This window comes from Triturus cristatus, chromosome 1_2 (assembly GCF_964204655.1).
Source record: "Triturus cristatus chromosome 1_2, aTriCri1.1, whole genome shotgun sequence".
NCBI lineage: Eukaryota > Metazoa > Chordata > Amphibia > Caudata > Salamandridae > Triturus > Triturus cristatus.
In genome coordinates this window covers 147470035-147491919 of record NC_140580.1, presented here as the reverse complement: position 1 = coordinate 147491919, position 21885 = coordinate 147470035, and the positions used below count along the sequence as shown (strand labels likewise).

At 43.4% G+C, this 21885-nt stretch overlaps 1 protein-coding gene across 1 annotated transcript in view; it reads right to left on the bottom strand.

Moving 5' to 3' along the window:
- NRAP (nebulin related anchoring protein) overlaps nt 1-21885 on the bottom strand; it is a 289660-nt gene that overhangs the window by 36594 nt on the left and 231181 nt on the right. Inside the window, exon 33 of the mRNA XM_085603355.1 lies at nt 8918-9022. Coding sequence (XP_085459481.1) covers nt 8918-9022 — 105 coding nt within the window. The remainder of the gene's footprint in view (nt 1-8917; nt 9023-21885) is intronic.

Sequence of the window (21885 nt, the reverse complement as noted above, 5' to 3'; positions counted from 1 at the left end):
ATAATTTTATCGCCGGTCTTGCTAATATGCCCCATAGCCATTACATCCAATTTACCATTTATTTGTAAACTGAGCTATACCACTTGGGCTCAATAACTAAGCAAGGCAATTAAATAGCCTTATTGAACATTAGTGAGGAACTCCTTTGTTCCAAAGACATTGCTCGAAACCCCAGCTTGGTGGGAGAGGCCAGCGAGACAACATGGCAGGCAGGAGTTGCTGAATTCCTCCACCACCCACATGGAGATCCCCTCTGTAAAAGTGATGTAAAAAGCGACTGACCACCACCTTTAGCCAGCACTTAGTTCGTAAAAAAAGAAGGGCCCTTCTCATAAAGCCACTGCAGTTTGCAGTACTCATTGCCCCGGCCAGCACTCTATTGACAGTACCAACAACATTACTGACCATGAAATTTCTACAAGTGTGACAATTCAGTCAATTCCAGGCCATCCATAGCTATAATAATGACCTGGGCAGCAGGTATTGTTCATTTTTAATGTATCTTCAATTATTAAACACTGCTGTTGTGGTCTTTTCAGAATTAGACAGACAGCACAACCATGTGGTAGACTTTCATTAGGGCTGGTGTTGGAAATTAAGTGCCAGTGCTGAGCACTGGAAACCACCGGCTCAAATTAAGCACTGCCTGCAATGCCACCACTACCGTTTCCACTTGTCACAATCTCAGAGTTGGAGTGAGCGGTGGTGGTGACTGACGAAGCAATTTATGAGGTGTGATCGGAGTACCAAGTAAGAAAAAAATGGAAGTGCCTTGGAAATTAACTGAGGGGCATCTCGCCCGGAGGTAGGAGTTGACCAGGGCCCTGCTAGACTGGCTCCTAGGTTAATCTTAGCACAGTGCTCGCCTTGGAGAGAAGGACTCAAACAGACCCAATGTAGGAGGCCAGAACATCCCACTCAAGTCATCTTTTGGAACAGCGCTGCTGCCGACATTGTCTACAGTTGCCCTGATATTGAAGTAGGTAGCAGTAGATTCAAATAAAAGACAAGAGCAAGATGATGGCACTTAGAAGCCAGAGAGCGGAAGAGAAGTGTCCTTGGCATGGGAGTGGGATTGCCAAATCCTTCTAGGAGACTTAAATTGAGACGGAGGGGGTCTCATTCATGCAGTAAGCAGTTACAGCTCAAATGAGGTGTTAAGGATACAAACAACTGACCGGATAGGGCAGACAGCATTCCACATTCAGTGGCCTTCTCTTTACCTATCTGTGGACCCCCAAACTGCACCTGACGAATCTTTGAAACTGAGTTGGACAACCCTATTTTCCACCCCGACTTGTGCTTCTAGAGGAAGTCCACCAGAAGATGATCTGCACAGGAGGGAGTAAGGGGCTGAAACAGGACCTCCTTGAGAAGTATGTACCGGGCAGCCTACAATTAACTTTTTTATTATTATTATTGGTTTTCAACAAAATTAGTGGCCTTTCTGAACTGCAGGATTGTATGAAGAGCAGGATTCAGGCTCTCCATGGGGTTTCAGCAGAACAGTGGTAACCTCCTCCAAAGTGGATGGAGAAGTTTACCCTTAAGTATTGCTGCTTTGTACATCTACAGATATCTAGGAGCCAGGAGATCTAAATTGGCTTTATAGAAATCTACCGGGAGGCCATCCCCGCCATGTGACTTGCCACTGTTAAGACTCATTATGGCTTTCTCCGATTGATATAGGAGATTCTAGCAGCTCGTGGACTGGAGCCGCCAGCCATGCTAAAGCAACACAGTCCATGTAACATGCAATATCTTCAGCAGCATAGCAAATGGAGGAGGTATACAAAGTTGCAAAGTGTGTACAAAAGACTGACATGATCGCAACAGAATGACATAGTGAGCAAACAAACGATGGATTTAGGCCCAGATCTCTGTACTGGGGTGAATGTATGACATTGTTCTGCATTCTGTCCATCAATTGCTCTTTTTGCCTCTGTCACTCCGAGTGGGATGGGTATGCCCAGACGTGGGTCGCGTGTTCTCCATGCCACTGGAGTCAAACTATCCTAGCTGATGAGGGGTGAAACCCCGACACCGGTCCTAGGATGCTTGCTTCCAGTCCAGAGAGGGCCTGGCCTGGCCTGGCAGTTCGGGCTGGACTGTTCCCATTGGGAGCAGGGTCATGACTGATTTGCATATGGCTGGGTTGAAACTGGAATGGCATGGGGAGCAAAAAAACTATGGATTTAGGCCCAGATCTCTGTACTGGGGTGAATGTATGACATTGTTCTGCATTCTGTCCATCAACTGTTCTTTTTGCATTTGTCACCCCAAGTGGAACGGGTATGCCCAGACGTAGGTCCCGTGCTCTCCATGCCACTGGAGTCAAGCTATCCTGGCTGATGAGGGTTGAAACCCCGAAACCAGTCCTAGGGTGCTTGTTTCCAGTCCAGGGAGGACCTGGTCTAGCAATTCGGACTGGACTGTTCCCATTGGGCGCAGGGTCAAGACTGATTTGCATATGGTTGGGTTCAAACTGGAATGGCATGGGGAGCAAAAAAACGATAGATTTAGGCCCAGATCTCTGTACTGTGGTGAATGTATGACATTGTTTTGCATTCTGGCCATCAATTGTTCTTTTTGATTTTCTGAGGTAAACATCCCCATGGCCCAATCATTTTCATCACTTTCATGTGTCACAGACACAGAACTGTGTGACAATGATTTAGATAATGATCAACTTCGTTCAGTGTCGATTTGTCTTAACTGATGTTGCCGCTTGGATTGTGGGTGTGTGTCGAACATTACTTCTGGAACGTTCTGACGTCCATTTCGCCTTCGCACCATGACACACTTACTTTTTCCTTTGCTTTGCTTTAGAAACTGTATAAAAATAGTTCTCCTTTACATATTTGTCCAATAGCAGTACATTAACACTCACTCCAGACAAAGAGTTTCTCTCAGCATTTGTCGTCTGAATGAATCTGAGAAACATTTGTCAATAACTCTCAGACACACAGCTTCTTCATCATTAAATTAATTGAACTTACAATGTCTGATGAGTGTGTTGAATCTCTCCACAAATTAATCAATACTTTCACCAACTTTCTGGTGTTCTTGGTTGAAGATGTATTGTTTGTAATCAACATTTGGAAGTGTATTCCACACTTATTTAATCTGATGATATGTTACTTCTTCATCAGGTCACAGCATTATATTTCTGACTTCTTTTACGTCACCAGCAAGATTTTTGAGATACTTGACAATCTTTTTGTTATCAGTCTTTTCATGTGCATCAATGAAAAAAATCAAATTTCTCTATCCAGGCAGTCGATCTATCACCAATATTTTGCTTTTTGGCTATTGAACGGTAGTGGTAATTTCAGAAATGCGGCAGCATTGTAATAATTTCTGGGAGAGTTTGATATTTGAGTGTGCTCCCTTGGCTGTTCATCTTGGACCTGTTTGTGTGAGCCATCTCTAAGGCCTTGAGATGTGCTGGCCTCTGGACCATCCTTGATGACTTTTGGAAAGATGGACTCGGTCTTTGTCTCCATTGGAAAGCAGCGTTTCACTATTTCAAAGATATCTGTGACCATTCTAATTGTCGCCCACTGCTATGTTCCTGTTCCGACTACCTTCACGGTCCTTCAGTCAGCTTGACAGGAATCACCAGCGTCGTAAGCACAACCCCTGTGCTTTGCCTGGGTCGCTGCAACTGGCACTGAGGTTGTACCGGCTCACTTTACTTAGGTTCTAGTGAGTAAGTAATTGTTTTTTTCTTTGGCATCTCTTTGACCACTTTCAAATTGTAATGTTATCTGGCAATTTGTGGTTATCAATAGGTGCTCTTTGAAAACCTGCTTGTATCGGCCTTCAGCGTTAGCACAGATTACATATGACTGTACATTGCATAGCAGCGTGGTACCTTTATGTACGGTCTGACCAGCAGGTTCTCGGTCACTGATATGTAGATTTCTTTGCAATGCTGTTGTTTTTTAACTTCTTTACAGTGACTAAAGTTGCGCTGAGTGTCCCCTCATTAACATCCTGATCAGACAAATGCATGCTTACACATCTGATCCAACGTCAACATAGAGGCAGCATAAAGAAAAACTTCCACTTCTTTCAAATGGTATTTAAGCACGACGAAAGCACATAGACAAAGAAGGTTTTAAAGACAGCAGTACTTCTCTTGTGCACCAAATGTAGCATACGATGATCTTTTTACAAAAATGCCAATCGCCATACAAAACATTTAACCCTCACTGGGGCAGAAACAAAGGCAACCACAGATTACCTTATATGAAGAGGCACTGTATACATTTGAGGTGGCTCCTAAAACGTTTGTTGAGGCTCTCTAGACATTTGTTATAGCGTAGGATCATCTGTACGACGTAGGCAGCGTTGAGACAGGCTGTAGGAACAGCAATAACAGACTTTTAGAGATACTGTGGAGACTTGAGCTGCTTAGAAACTGGAACTGGAGCTTTGATATGCTGTGGGAACAGCAGGCAGAGACAGGAGCTGCTTAGAGACTTGAACTGGCCCTTTGCATTGAGGGCGACCGATGGGAGGTCACTGGTGGGGTCAAGGATGCCAGTTGAGATAGGTGCCAGCTTGAGTTACTGATAAGTCTGTGGTAGTAGTTGATTGAAGTTTGAAGAGGTGGAAGTAGCAGGTTCTTTAGAAGATCGTCGCCAAAAATTGTAGTGACTTAGTGCAGACATGTAGAGGATCTTTAAATGTTTATTTGTAATTGGTTACAAGTCATCCAATTCAATCCAATACAAGAAGGTACAAGGCCAATCATAGACCCCACCAGGAGCAGCCAGGATGGTGCTCAACGCTTCTCAACTGACATCTCTGGCTCCCAACATTCTGTACTACATCATAGGATGAACATTCCACTGGCAAAGCAAGAGATGCAATGCATAACAACAAAGCCAGGATATTACACCTGGGTTGCTGCAACTGGCACTGAGGTTGTACCGTCTCACTTTACTTAGGTTCTAGTGAGTAAATAACTGTTTTATTCTTTGGCATCTCTTTGACCACTTTCAAATTGTAATGTTATCTGGCAATTTGTGGTTATCAATAGTCGCTCTTTGAAAACCTGCTTGTATCGGCCTTCAGCGTTAGCACAGATTACATATGACTATACATTGCATAGCAGCGTGGTACCTTTATGTACGGTCTGACCAGCAGGTTCTCGGTCACTGATATGTAGATTTCTTTGCAATGCTGTTGTTTTTTTAACTTCTTTACAGTGACTAAAGTTGTGCTTTGACTCCACATGCGTTAAGGGTGGGTTCCACACTTCAAATGCAACACAAGTGGCACACACAAGCAGTTTGCTTGGGCTACGGTAAACTCTCTGGCAGAGCACTGTTGATCTTCGGGTTACTTATCCCTTAGCTCGTCGCCAGTTGTAGTGTCCTTCTCAGCCTGGGTACCTGCCAATGACTATGCCACACATGGAGCTTAGTTTACATGTCTTTATTCATATACGTGTAACTGGGAACTAAACATTCTAAACCAGCCTTCAGTGCATTCCACTCTAACAATGATGTCAGAGTTCTACAGAGTCTATCAGGAGTCAAAAGAGTTCCATCATTTTTAACTTGTAAGACACTACACATAGGATGCCTTGAACCCAAGAGTAGAATAGAATATAGAAAGAAAAAGATCAAAGGAATATGGAGTCAACAGTTGATATAAACAATAAACAGTCTTACTTATACATATTCTCGTAACCAACTTGGTTTAACATGATCTCTGGTACTTTTCCTGACACCACCACCCCCTCCTGAAACATTTTTGTCATTTGTTACCTTTCTTTGAGAAAAGGAAGGGTCTTTAGCCACACAAGATGTATTCCACCAATTACCATTGCACAACTTAACAGCATTCTTTCTGACCTCAACGACTTGCTGAGAATCCAAAAACTTTGAGAAACCTTTCCTGACAGACACAGGATTTTTTATTCTTACCCAGTCCCCAACTCTAATTTTGTGATTTTCTTTCCTAATGATAGATTCACTCTTTTTGGTACTGATTTCAGAAGATTTCTTATTCGCAGAATCCCAAATACTACTCATGTCACACCCCTGGTGGAAAGATTTCACCATCCAAAAAGGATAGACCTGTGAAGAAGCCTTTCTGCCTCTCATGAGTTCAAACGGACTGAAATTGGTGGTTACATGAGAGGAAGTGTGGTATGACCAAACAAGATCTTTAACTGCTTGAAAAATACATATGTTAGATCTAAAAGCAGCTTGGACACATTCCACAACAACTCTATTGAATCTTTCAGTTTTACCATTGCTCTGTGGATGATAAAGGGGAGTCCTGGTGTGTTTGATACCACAAGAATGTAAGAAATAATTTATCTCTTGTGAAATAAATTGGACACCATTGTCCGTGAGGATTTCCTCTGGAAAACCCTCTCTGAGAAAGATCTCATTAAGACAATTGATGACACTTTTTGAATTTGGTACACCGATCGGTTCAACTTCAACCCATCTGGATAAATGGTCCACAAGAACTAAAACATACTTAGAGTTTGCAGGGAGAACATGAAATGGCCCAAGAAAGTCCATACCTAATTTCTGCCAAGCCCTTACAGGAGGAGATACAGGATGTTCAACAGAACCCTCTAGTACAAGAACCTTATCACTGACACTACATCGCACACATTGTCTGACCAAATCATCAACTTGGATGTCCATTCTGGGCCACCAAAAATCAGATCTAACTTTTCTTTTAGTAATGGTAGAGCCCAGATGACCAGAATGAGCAGCCAATATAATTTTTTCTCGATAACAAGTGGGGGGTACAAGCTTGTCACCTCTGACAACCTTTACACTCTCAAGAGAAAGTTCACTGTTAACCTTCAAGAACATTTGAAGATCTGGAGAAAGGCATTTCTCTTTTGGCCAACCTCTTTTGATCAAGGAAACTACTTCACTAAGAATAGTATCTTTTTCAATTTCCGCGACCCAGTCATCTTCCGCAAAAGACAAAATCTCATGACTGACACATGCTACAAAACATTCTTCTACACCATTTTCCCATTCTTGTTCATCTATATCATGAATAGGCAATCTAGATAGACAGTCCACTCTGCTATTCTTTCCACCTGCAATGTACTCCACAATGAATGAAAATTCTAATAATTTCGTTGATAACCTGGCCAAACGAGCAGTGGTGCGTTTGGGATTCTTCCCTGACAAAATATCAACTAAGGGTCGGTGATCAGTCCTTAGAATAAAAGATCTTCCCCACAAATAGGATTTAAATTTCTCAACACTCCAAGTACACGCTAGCAGCTCTTTTTCGATTACGGAGTACTTCCGTTCAACTGGACGAAGAGTCCTGGACGCAAATCCTACCGTGTACTCTCTACCCTTAGCAAATTGCGAAAGTACGGCACCCAAGCCATACTCGCAAGCATCAACTGTAACAACAGTCTCTGTGGAGTAGCCTTTAAATTGTAAGTTTTTACTTAAGCCACAAGGTGGCAGAATTGCCTTGGTTTGTTGATGCGATGTAACTTCCAAATGCTGTGCGTGTCAGCGAGATTATTGATGAAAACAAAAATGAATTGACACGCAAATGCTGAGCGTGTCAGCGTGAGATTTTCAAACAATGCAATGTTTCAGCAATCAGATATTGATGCGCAGAACGTAATTGAAAAATGCATTCCAGCCGTGCGTTCTACGAACAGGAAGAGATGCTGCGTGTGAAGACGTGCGTGGAACGTAATAGAAGAATGCGTTCCAGCCGCCGGAAGTTGAGCGAATCGTAGAGAGTCTTTTTCTGGAAGTATTGTCTGACGTGAGACAATGACGAGCACCAAGATCGTGGAGAGCGCAATGCGCACGGAACATCAAGCTCGTGAGATGAAGCGCGAGCAAAGTCAACAGTTTCAATCACGGTGAGGTAATTCAGCGCAATGATTTCTAGCCATTAAAAAGTTACAAATCTCGTTTCCGTTTCTAAGCCACAAAGTGAAAAGAGCGAAAGCAGCTTCCTTCACGTAGCTTGTCATGCATTAGACGAATAAGCGATGCGTGGCGAACATAGAGGTAAATGAAAGGGTACGGCTCTCTTATTTTTTGAATAGATGCCTTGACAAGATGCTCAGGTAAATAATAAAAATTGTACTCACAGTAATATTGTAGAGTTGAAGTAGATGCAAGTAGAAAATACCTTCAGTCCAGTGGTAGAGGAAAAAAAAAATAAGAGTCACAAAGCATCACTGGATCGAACAGAATCCCATCTTCTGTCGCCAATGAAAGGATGGTAATATACGCAGCTTGGTATTTTCCAGTAAGGTTTATTAAGTAATGAAGAGAGCCGTCCCAAAAGCAGACCAAGGCAAAGGCAAAATCAACTGTCACAGAGAACACAGTCGGAACATGGCAATTGCTGACATTCCAGATGACATAGTGCAATTCTACTAAACCCTCTGACTGTGTGACATCACCACAAATGGTTACCCACTTGAAGACCTGTAAACTTTACACTGATTGTGGCCAGTATTTCTAAAATTATTTTTGGGGGCAGAACCTTAACCCATACTCGTTAGAGATAATCAGGTTGCCTGGGGAAAAATGAGTCTTTTTTCAACATCTTTGTATTACCTGGTGTTAGGAGTCAGTTCAGCCTTGATGCTAGTCCTGGTGCAACAGTTTTTCACCCAGACAAATCACCTGCTCAAAGCTGGCAAAGTGTGGGTGAAACTCTGGAAATAAATGCTGAACAAAAGAGGAGGCTGTTGTGGAAGCACCTATTCCCACCTGTTATTCCCCTCCAAACTTGTAATCAATAGTAATTTCATGACCCCTCCTTGAAACTTACAAGTGGTAACAGTAGTTCCTGTGGACAGGGGGAGGATCAGGACACAGATCAAACTCCTGACCATTTTTAATGGTCCCAATATATGCCATCATAGAATACTCACATCACTGAGGTTGGCTGCATTGATTCGTGCTCGAGAGAACTCTGGTAGGCCAAGTGTAGTTGTACAGCGATGAAGACTGTCCTCTCCTGCTGCTTTATACAGACGCTACATCAGAAGAGCAAAACAGATGAGATTATCAATGAAACACTGGGGTAATAATGTAATATCAAAGAAAGAGTAGTCAAACTTGATCTAGCAGTCTAGCGTGTGTTCGAGAATATGGTTCTTTATAGTATTTTATTGGAGAGGCTGATTTAATATGCCAAACTCTGCCATATTTTGTTACAAAATACAAGGAAATACAGGTGTGCATACTAAAGGGTTACACACTTGAAAGAATAAATAATTCTTCATGTGTCAGAGTTCTGCTATCCTACCAACAGTTTATGCTCACTTGTGCCCCCACAATAATGGGAATTATTACAGCAACAAGCCCCACACAAGAAAAGCATAAAAAACGGCAACAATAATAATAATATTATTGGATCAGAGGCTGGAGCTGAATCCACAAAAACCAAGAACATGATTTTTAGGTCCACAAACAGCATAAACTACAAAAGCAGAATCTGATTCTGGGCAATACTATTATAAAAAACGTCACTAACTTTGAATATTTAGGTGTCAAATTATGGAGCAGTATGTTGTGGTCACGACAAATCAATATGAGTAAATTAGCCCAACAATATAGTGTGTGGAATATTTTAAAACATTTTGACAAAACAAGTCTCAGGCATGTTTGACCAGCATTGCAGGTTTATAAGGCAAAAGCCCTGGGTGTTGCAAAATACAGTACAGAACTATGGGATTGCAATAATGTACAAGACTTGACTAGAGTCAAGAATACATTTTTAAGGTCACTGATAAAATTGCCCCAAAGCTCTCCCATATTGCCATTTCACCTTGATGTGGCTATGAAGAGTGAGAAGGACATCATTATTTTCAGGCCCATCTCATATTGCTGTAGAATTTGTTCTAACGGAAGCCTCGCACCATACAAGAAGTATTAAATCTGGACCAGGCTTGCACCATCCCTTGGCTTCAATCAGCGAGGAGATGGTTGGACATCTTGGGGATGAATGAACTGTGGACCAACCCTGGCTCTGTATCTAGAGAAAAGGGGAATCTGATAAGAAACGCTACTGGTTGCATGATCAAGAGTTGTGGTTCCAATCAGTTCTCCCAGGGAGTGGCATTGATTACTTTCTGGATTTTAAGAGCGAACTGGTACTTGAGCCCTCTTTAGGTGTTATCTGTCCTCTGGTAGCAAGACAATTATCTATGAAATTCAGACATGGAGTCATACCTCTCAAACGTCTCACATGCCAATGGTCATCTAATAGTGTGCTACCTGTAGAAGATCAATGCCCAATGTGTCAGCTAACAAGTGTGACAGAGGTCCACTATCTCGATTTTTTTCTTGTTATGCGAGGCAAAGAATAAAGTGACTAGTTCCAATCTGTAGACTCCTGGGTGTTTTCCAATACATGGTGGCCTTACAATTACTTATAAGTAATTCCAGTGGCCCAAGTGTGATTAGTGTGTCTCCTTATTTGTATGCGACATGGCATCTGCAGATAAAGATTATCTGCAACTAGTTTAAAGTAATCTGTTTTTTAATATGAGACTAATGATATATTTTGTTGATATATTTGTATATACATGTATACATTTTACCTTTTTCTTATTTATGTTTAATGCTATATTTTAATGCTACGTTATAAATTGATGTTTATATGGTGCTTTATGGGCCTAGTCCCAGAAATAAACATATTGGGAGAATAATATTAGCACTAATAATAATGATAATTATAATTACATATACGAGAGAGTGTAACGTATCTGTAAAGTGCTTCAAGTCTGTATTTGTTTTGTTAATGTCAAGTTATGATGTCAAAACCTTTTACTAGGAAAATATGCTACCTTACTAAATAATTACTACTCACGTCACAGTGGCACGTTGTGCCAGCTGACAGACAGCAGGCATCCAACTTCCCATACACAAAAAAAGAGAAGGAGGTACGGTGGGATACTCAATCCAAAGCAGTATTTAAAAAAATGTCTTTTATCATTATTGTTGATATTGTTGTTATTACTATCATCATTATATGTACTTAACTACTTGTGGTAGTAGCAGCAATAGTAGTAGCATTACAATGTACTTTTTTTTTTTTTTTTAACTTTTTTATTAGTTTCCAAACAAGTCAGCATTATCAGTATTACTAATACACAATTTACTTTAAGATTATAATTATTGTGTGAAGCCCAGCGGGGCTCAAGTTATCATCACCACTATTCAGCTTCCCAAACCCATTTCGCATATGCACTCTATGAACAACATGATCCTCCCACTACCATGAATAGGGGCATACACTTTAGGGGTTCAAGCAATCTCCTACACACACCCTGAAATATGGAACAAACTTCCTTTAAATATGTGAAGGGAACAGAAGCCTCTTAGTCTAATGAACTAATAACTACCTTCCTAATGTTAGAATTGCAACAGAACTTTAGTACACTGGCCATAAAGAATAGGAGAAGACTCAAACCATTCTGGTCTATAAAAAGCAGCAACAATCCTGGATAGGGGGCTTCTAAAATCTTCCGACTTGCTAAGTTTCAGAAAATGTAATATTGCTCTGAAGGAGGGAACCATCAAACACTACAGGTAAAACATCAAATCAATTTCATAAACGAGATCCAACACAACATTGAAACAGAAGGCCTCCAAATATCACCAGGAGAAACCTCAGACCTTCTTAGCCTAAGTAATTCAACATCATATCACGATGCGGTACCATTAAACACCACCTGGTAGACCTTAACACCTCTCCTGTACGAGAAGTAAGCCATGGATCACCACCAGGAAAACCTCACACCTTTGGTATCTAGGAGTCACAGCATCAATCCAAAATGGGGATCCCTTAACAAGAAAGAGGAACTTCAAACCCTCCCAGATTAAAATATCCATTACCACTCTTAAGAAAGGAAACCACACAACACTTCTAGAAGAAACCTGAACTATTCAGTGTATAAAAATGCTTAGCACATCTAATAGAGAGAAAGCCACCTAATACCACAGATAATGATATATGAGGAAGCATGATGATAGAAACTGATAAGTAGTATACTCATAAGAAACAAGCTTGAGGAATGAATTCTAAACTTGTCTCATTTGACGTAGGTATCAGGTATCATGTAGATTTTGTTTCAGGACTAGCTTTAGTAGTGCATTGCTGCTACAGAAAGACTTAAATAATCAGTTTTGACAGTGTTGTGGGTCCTTTGTTCATTGCATGAGAATTAAATATCTTCTGCTGTTTTAATCTGAGTGGGTACTTTGTGGTAATGTTTTTGCAACATGCAGCTGAATATGGACCCACCACCTCCTTTTTACAGGTCCCTGGTGAGTTTATCACACATCCTTAAGTAATAGGTGGTATGAACATATTGTGAGATAACAAGTCATTTCATCATAATGCATCTGCACAGGAAACATGTATTTCATAGTGTAGCATTGTGTGTGTGTCATTCCCTGGAATGCTACCATGTTTATTGTGTGTGTGAGGTAGTGGCATTGTGTTTTCTGCAATTACTGGCTTGGCGGTTCAAGTGTTCAAACCATAGTGTCTGAGAATACGTAACCTATTTACCTTACTTCAGTTTCAGTTAACTCCTCAGTTTGGTAATGAATATCATCTTGCTGTGGGCACTTGTTGCCAATTGTACATGTAAGGGAAACCAAGGAGAGCATTCACAGTGTCAAGAGCCTCAAGAGTCAATAAGTTGATCACAGATTGTTTGTTACATATGCCATTTGAAATCAATGGCACTTAGTCACAGTGGGTACTTCAGATATTGCTACTGCTATTTCACATCTCACATGATGAATGGGAAGAACATTAAGTTTGGCAAAGATAACAGAATTTGGAAAATGCCAACAGACCAAAGGAGGATGGGGTCCTCCTTCTCTGGAAAGGCTCGATAAGTCCACCAAGGTTATTGAGAAGGATGGCTGTTGAGCCATGAAGGGCGCCTTGGGTCTGGCATGAGTCATGAAGGGCACATGGGGTCTGGCAAGAGAAAGGTGTACAATTCATTATGAGGTGGTATGCACCTTCCCTTGAGAGGAAGGTAAGGGAGTGTGCCTTATGTGCTATGCAGAAAAAGATCAAAACAGTTTGGTGCCCAAAACTACTCTCTTTTGTCTGCCCTGTGATGTAGGATAAAATGATGGGTCTCATTCATGTTGAAGTGGTAACGCCCATGTTTGTCATCACAGTGATTGAGTATTTAGTAGGTGACCAGAGGTTAACGTAGACTCAGTGAATTCTATTGTTGTGGTAAAATTTATGTTCACTCATGTTTTCCATAGGAAGTGGATCGCAGCCTGCATTAGTGACAGGAGTGTTCCTCTACATTTGAATTAGATAAACTAATTCCGGTCAGGTTTCGGTTTAGAACTTGTATCCCTTCATAACCTAAGTACTAATTTCTGATGAGTACTTCCAACTTCAGATTCCCCACCTTTTGAAGTGTCTGGAAAGTTCCCTCTTCGTCACTACCATTCCAGGGAGAAACCACGCAGTTGGCACTCAAAAGGCCTGACTCCCATCAGTTGTCCAACTTCCACCCTATTCCACAGCTGGTGCCCGTATGCACCATAAATTTCCCTCCCAGGCTGTCCCCAACTCCAGAGTGGGTAGAGAACTTCAAGGCAATGAAGCATCTTTTCTGGATGAGTTCGGGTCCCCTGGAGTGCCCTTGTACCCCATTGATTCACCAGGGGTACCGGTCAGTCTCTCACTGTCTTGCTAGGCCTCCGCAAAACCCTGCTGGCACCCGGCCACACCTCCACTTCCTTGCTGAAGGCCATTCTGTTTCCAACTGAGATGGTGCCAGATACAAACAGACACCAATCTCGAACCCAAAGCTGGCTTCAGCTAAATCTTCACCAATGTCTTCCTCTGAGATCACTAGGCACAGTCAGTGGTGCTGGAGGACTCTCGGGCAGTGCCTCTGCCTCAGTGTCAATGTATACCCCCTTACTATACTCAAAACGGACTGTATTTAGATCTATGAATTGCTAGTGGACTTAATACCAAACCAGAGGCAGAAATAGATTCTCCATTGGAGCCTCACCAAGGAAAGTGTCTCCTTCTTAGTAGAAGGTAGAGCAGCAGAGGTGGTGACACTGCAGTTGCCAGAGGTGAAAACCACGGCTAATATGCTTACAGAAATTTTGCAGCATGGCCCTTCCACTTCAGAGTCCTTGCTACATTTCAGTGATGCATTCACATATGCACTGACTGTGGCGTGTTCAAAAACAGGATTTGTAGAGCAGTGCTTGTCAACCGCTAGGGTATCCAGGCACTGAGAGCCAAGCTGCTAGGGTGGAATCAGTTGAACAACCAGGTCTTGAGCTATTTTCTGAATTTCTGAAGAGAGGGTGAGGTCCGATGGTGGAGGGAGAGGCTGTTCCAGGACTTCGCAGCGAGGTAGAAGGACAGTCCTCCACAGCTGCTTCGGTGGATGCGGGGGTGTGAGGGAGGGAGGCAGAGCCCAGGTGTCTGGAGGGTTGGTGGAACCTAAGAAGGTGGTTGATGTATCTAGGTCATTGCTTGTGCAAGGCTTTGTAGGCATGGGTTAGCATCCTGAATTGGCATTTCTCATGGATGGGGAGCCAATTGCATTTCTTAAGGTGTGGGGTAACGTGGGTCTATTTGGGGAGGTCGAGGATGAGTTTGACCGTTACGTTCTGTATGGTCTGCAGCCTCTTCACGAGGTGTGCAGTAATTCCTACATAGAGTGTGTTACTGTATTTCAAGCGGCTAGTGATGAGGGCTTGAGTGACAGTGCGTCTGGTGGTGATTGGGAGCCATTTGAAGATTTTTATGAGCATATGAAGAGTGAGGAAGCAGGAGAAGGAGACTGAGTTGATCTGGTTTTTCATGGTGAGTTTGCTTTCCAGGAAGATGCCGAGGTTCTGGGCGTAGTCTGTATGAGTGGGGGAGGGTCCCAGTTCAGCAGGTCACCAGGATTCATTCCACTGGAGTTGTTGTTCCGAATATCTGTACTTCTGTTTTGGATGTATTGAGTTTGAGGTAGTTGTTTTGCATCCAGTCGGCGAATCTGGTCATGCACAAGTGAAATTTGGCCCGCATGGTCGATGGGTCTTCATATTGAGAGAGGCTGAGCTGGGTGTCATGTGCATAGGAGAGGATGTTCAGTCCATGAGTTCAGGCGATGTCGGCCAGGGGGTTCATGTAGGCATTGAATAAAATAGGGCTGAGTGATGAACCTTGAGCGACGCCGCAGATGATGTTCTTGGGTTCCAAGGTGAACGGTGGAAGGCGGATTCTCTAGGTTTTTCCATTCAGGAAAGATGCAATCCCTTCGAGGGCGTCCTCTTGCAGTCTGATCTAATGAAGCATCTTGATCAGGGTGTGGTGGAATACGGTGTTGAATGCTGCTGAGAAGTCGACGAGGAAGAGGGAGGCTATTTCTCCCCGGTCTAAGAGGGTTCTGATGTCGGTAGGTGCGATCGTGCAGTTTCGGTGCTGTGGTTTGTGCAGAATTCGGATTGGGATGAGTCCAGAAGATCGCTGTTCTCCAGGTATTCCGTGATTTGGTGTTTGATTGCCCTTGCGAAGTCTTTGGAGGGAAAGGGGAGCAGGGAGATCGGCCGTTAGTTGTTGAGCTTGTGGAGGTCAGCAGATGGTTTCTTGAGGAAGGGTTTTGACTTCAGCGTGGTTACGCTCTTCTGGGAAGGTGGCCGAAGTGATGGATGTGTTTAAGATGGCAGTGAGCTTGTTGCTGATAGTCCTGTTTCTAAGGTTGGACATGTGGTGGGGAGAGGGGATAGGTGCTCCTGAGTGGATGCAGTGCATGATGCTGTGGTGCTCTGTGTGGTGAGCTGGTCCCAAGTGGTGAACCGGTGGTCAGAGTTAGCATTTGTGGGAGCAAGGAGGCTGAGGATGTCAGCGGTGGGTAAGGGTTTAAAGTGTTTGTATATGGTGGAGATCTTGTCATGGAAGGTGTCCGCCAGGGTGTCTCAAAGTTCTTCGGAAGGAGTGAGGACGTTTTCGGTAGATGAGGGATTGGAAAACTCCTTGACAATGTCGAAGAGTTCTTTGCTGTAGTTGGAGCTGGCTTCTATGTGGTTGGCTAGGGAGTTCTTTTTTATCTCTTTCAAGAGTTGGTGGTAGTGATTGAACGAAGTTTTGAAGGTGGTGCAGTCTGTGGGCTACTTGCTGGTATACCATTTCCTTTCTGGTTGCTTGCAGTTGTGTTTCGTTGTTCGTAGTTCTGAGGTATACCAGCTGGCATATTTGGTGGATCTCTTGAGCTTGGTGGGTTTGATTGGTGTGGTTCTGTTGGTGCAGTTAGTGATCCAGGTGGTGAAGTTCTGGACGGCATGTTCACGGTTGGTTGTGGTGTCAGGGTGGGAGGTGTTGAGGGCGTCAGTCCATAGACTTTTGGGTACTTTGCTCCATCTGTGGTGTGCAGTGCTGGGCGGCTTGGTGGCAGTGCTGGGGCTGCTGTGATGGTGAAGTGGATGATAAAGTGTCCGCCCAGGAGAGCTCAGTGGCATGGATGCACTTGACTCTGTAGCTGGCTGTGAAAATAGGGTTGAGTGCTTGTCCTGCTTTGTGTGTTGGGTTGGTGACTAGTTGAGTCCATTCTTTAGAGGAGATTGTCTGTATTGTCATCGTTGGTGTCGTCAAGGTGAAAACTGAGGTCTCTGAGGAATATGTAGTGTTCGCTGTTGATGGTTTAAGGTGCGATGAGGGGGAATGTTAGCGTAGAAGCCGGGGTAGTGGTCCTGGAGGTCTGTAGGTGAGGGTGCCTCTGATGGTTGTTTTGCCATCTGTTTTGAGTTGGAAGTTGAGGTGTTCCATAAACGGGGCGGTGTCGTCTGCGGCGGTGGTGTACTGGATGATTTCCTGGTGGATGATGGCGACTCCACCTTCGTGTTTGTTGACGTGGTCCGGGTGTGCTAACTTGCAGCCGTTGGGGGTGGCCGTGGCAATGTGGAGTGCGGATAAAGAGTTGAACCAGGTCTCGGTGAAGAAGACGACGTTGGGGTGAGAGAGGTGATGGTATCCCAGATCTCGGTGGAGTGTTTTCCGAGCAATCAAGCCTTGAGCAGGAGGCAGTGGAGTTGTCCAGGCGTAGTTATGGTTGGTGTGGTGGTGGCAGTTGCATGTGTGGGTGTTGCATGGAGAGGTGTGGCAGCAGTTGTTGTCGCTGAGTCTAAGGCTATGAGCTCGGTGACGGTGTTCGTTCCGAGTGATGTAAGATCCAGGATTCCTAACGCTAGGCACAGTCCAGGCACAGACCTGCACAGATGGGCTTCCCTTTGGTGCTCCAGCAGCTTGGCCACACTGCAGCCTCCATTAAGTAGGTATTGAAAGGGGGTGAGGCACAGGTAGGCGGGAGTAGCAGGAAAGCTAGCGGTGGACGGTCCGGCTCAGCGAGACAGAAACAGAAAAGAAGCAGAGGTTACCACAGAATACTAAGCAAATACTCAGAAAATGGGCAAAGAATAGCAGGCACAAAACAAACAGTGAGAACAATAATAGATCAGTACAATAATGGAACAGTAACAACAGTAAAGAAAAGGGCTGAAGAACACAAAGTAAAACAAAATACCAGGCAGACTCAAAAAACAGGCACAAAACCACAGTGAGAACAATAATGCAACAGTACAATAATGGAACTGGAACAGTAACAACAGTAAAGGAAAGGGCTGAAGAACTCAGCCGGCAAAACAAGGAAGCACAAGTTTAAGACCCCCCCCCCCACACACACAGATGTAGAGGAGTTGTAAAGAAAGGGATTTCTCCACAAGAAAGAAATAATTTCCTCCGAAGCAAAAAAAATGAAAAAGGAGAAAAGAAAAAGACTGCATCTGCACAGCCGACTCCATTCTGGTGTGTTTAAATCTAGACTGTCTAGATTTCCCCACATGGGGAATAGCAGCCAGTAGGAGATGCCACGTGACATTCATATGACATGACATTCTCAGCAGTATGCTTGAGCTTGCTGCAGCTTTCCAATTGTACTTCTAAAAATATTTGTGGATGTAAAAAATGTATAAGTAAACTCTGGCAGAGATGTAAACCTCCAACCACCCAATTGCTTTTGTCAATCTGGCCCTTGACTGTTGGTGACCTGCCAAGTCAGTAGAGGTTATGAACTTTGCTTCCCTGGCAGCTGTAAAGATCCCTGCCAAGCAGGCGTGATCCTGCGCTTTCAGACAGTGAAGGCATCCATGGGACAACTCCACTGAAGACACTGCCACTTTGCAAAGCGGGCGCCACTTGGCAAAGTTTTTGGTTTTGTGAAAACAAACTTTCAAAGCTCCCTCACCACTAAACTCTATTAGAATCAGATTTTGACAAAAAAACATGGGAAAGGGGCTTAGGGTGACAGGTGGCTCTAGTTCACAAGGGGAAGTTATGTGGCTTGCTCTTCTATTTTTGAATTTGCTCCTTCTCATGTGTGAACTCTCCCACCTGCCTCTAGCTTTCCATAGATGGAACTGCCTAACATGCCCTTGAGATAACCTACAGTATGGCTGAACTATTATCCAGTAGCGGCTGCTACCGAATGGGCGTGGCAGGGGTGTGGGGGGAGCGGAGGGGGAGGGAATTAAACAAGAAATTTAAAAAACTCACTACCTGGATGCGGCCGGCCACCGCCTTTCCTCTGTCCTCACCGTCCTCTTCCTGGCTTCTGTGGAAGCAGGAAGCAACCTTGGCTCCACTGAGCCAATCACAACGCTGCAATTCAGTGTTTTGATTGGTCTGAGCACCATGGTTCGGCGCACAGGCAGGGAATGGCACCCTGGGCATGTTCTCCACCCAGGCCGTAATGCAGCCTTGGTGGAGAAGATTCAAAGAGCGCATGACATTTTGGCCAGCCATCTAAGAAGTGCCAACACTCCTCCCCAGCCTCTAAACAGCCCGGCGCTGCACCCAAACAACTGAGCCAGTATGCTTAAATAAAATGATAATAACTTTATGTTATTATCATTTCATTTTTCCGTTTTTAATTGCTCACTCAGTGATCAGTGGGGCGATGCTCCTCCGCCTTGGAGGACGAGCCGCCACTGCGCATGTCACTGCTTCCGTCAAAAGCTCATATTAAAAAAAAAAGTTCCTCTTGTAATTGCGTTGACCTCGTTTTCTTTCTAAAACATGTATGAACAGCTCTCAAAATGTGTTTGGATTTCACTTGCCCCTTTGTCATTGCATTTTCATCTGTTTAACGCATAATTCAGACTCGAGCAGCCCCCTGCTAATTATTTGGCAAGTTTAAAGCATTTCATTAAAAAGTCGGTCCAAGCAGATAAAATAAAAATCATGAATAAAAAATAATGACGGCTGGTTTCAGTTTTGACGAAACCAGTAGGAGTTTCCAAGATAAACGGGGTGACAGATTTAGTGTTTGATGTGCTCCATCTATTAAGCTTTTTAATCTCCAATTTGATAACACAAATTGGTCTCTTGTAGTTCCGCCAATTCTGCTACTGCAGTACAACTCCTATTCAAATGACAATCATCAAAACATGTATTCATTTCTAAGGGGTTTTCACTTGGTGACATCAAAGATAGTGAGATAACCAGCTGAATCTTCTGTAGGTGGCCTCGATGATGCACAGGAGATGGTCATGGCTAGTCTTATTTTTCTAATTTTATAATTCCACAGATATGCTGTTGCATGTGTGGCGAAGGGAAAGAACTTCATTCCTGACATTCCTGACACTGGCCTGCACTGAGACCCTTCAATGTCCATGACGCAGTCTCCAGTTGTGCAGCATTAGGGATTTTGAACTTTTTCTCCAGCGGTTCTCATAAGTTCATGGAAAGAGTTTGCAAAGGACACACCTGAAGCAGGCATGCTGTGTTTTGAGGTCTGGCCATCTTCCGACCAACACTTACCAACTCGAGGTTCAGAATTGGGGTTGAGACCCTTTTAATAATGGTTGTACACAGTGCTGAAAATGAAACAAAATTTACTCTGTTGTCTTGTTAAGTCGGTGCCATTTCACATTCGGTACGAAAAAAGCTACCAGATCCAGGATCTGATTGGATCCCTCTCCTTTCCAGCGCTGCTTGTTCAACAATCATCAATGTGTGAAGCTACACAACTGTATACATCATACATCTCCTCTCCAGATGGTGCTACTGTCATCCACCATGGCCTCATTAATTGTCTTAGGGTACATTCTGCATAGGTAAGAAACATTCTTGCACCAACACTGGATAAAAGGGACTGGAAAATCACTACTGAATATAACACATCATGTGATCCATGCTTCCCCATGCCTACGCCACCCCAGACAGAGCCATTCTTCTTCCCCATTTCAGTAATGTCCGAAGAGTTATGCTCATTTGCCCACTAAATGTTTCCTCTCCAATATTCAATACATTCAGGAGTCACCTTCGTACTCGATTGGTGAGAAAAGAATAGAAAAAAATGTCATCACAAAAAAAGATATGGATCACCAAATGAGGTAAGGTGGGCAGTATCTGCTTTAAAATATGGTAAGTGACTCACAATTAGGTTTGGAGCACTATGATACTTAAGGCATGCAATATATTACATGCAACCTCTATGTGCACAGAATTTAACATTTCACCTACGACTCGGCAAGATCTAAGAGAAGGACTCATTAAACCCTATTAGTGTGACTGCACTGGGTGCAAAAGTGATACAGAATGGAGCCCTGTAAATAACAATTTAACAATGTAATACTACTCAATTTACCAACCTCAGAAGGACGAAGGACTGAATCGGCTTAACCAGGATTCATCTCTTGACCTTCAGATCTCATTAAACATATTGACCCATCCTACCTGCTTTTGGTAATAACAAATGCATAGGCACACTTGTTGCACCAGCTGGGATTTATTTGTATGGTACATGCCCAATGGCAATTAGCTGCCTACTTTTGCCAGTGCACCTGCCGTTACGAAAGGCGTATCAGGAGCACGCATCGTCCAAAGAGTGCACAGTTTTACTTAACCTCTGAGACATTCTAAATATAGGGCCACGGGTCAAATGGACTCCGTCAACAAACAATAGGAAGAGAGTGTGTTTATACAGTGTAGCACTATCCCTGGTAGGTGCAGCTTGCTGAAATACATAAATAAGTCTATTTGTGTGTGCCTTTGGACACCAGCTGGGCCTTCTTTTGAGGAAAGAGGGAGGCCCATTGAGAAGCAGTGCACTCGAGCATGACAGTGGCCACTATACTTCTTGTGGGGGCTGGGGGTGGGTTTCCTGGGCACATTCTGAGAGCTATGGTCATGGCTGCAACCTCAAGAATGTGTACTACTGTTGTGCTCAACTCAAACACAAAACATGGATGTCAATTGGCCAGGTACGAGACAGGAAGGCTGTTATTTTATGTTATAGCATTACAATATATCAGAGCATGTAATCAGTGTATGAAAACCTGTCTCTAATTTCCACATTACCTGTAGTAGCCTAACGCAGTTGAGTTGTGCTGTCATAATGCATGCTAACAGAGCCAGCAGCCAAGGTTCCACTATATGTGTACACAAATCTTTGCTGACTTGCTATATCCTTATTATTTACTTGTTGCAGTACAGTATTCTTTATATTGCACCACAATCATGCACCTCATGTGGATGACATAAATAAGCACATTGTTCAGTTTCCTGTGATCATCTGCACATTTTGTTTTGCTGCCCTCCTCCAAGTGAAAGGAACACAATGAAAGTCCTTCAAGTAAGAATATGAACAGGAGGGGAACAAGAAGAGGAGAAAAAAGAGTACTTGATCAGTTTCTCCTGCTAAATGAAGAAGAGTAGTCAGTGTTGCCATGGCCATGCATGGGGGTGCTGTGTAAGTGATTTGGGGCCAGATGTACGACCGTTTTTTGTGGTCGCAAACTGGAAACTGGCCCGTTTGCGACCACAAAATAGGTCTGTCCT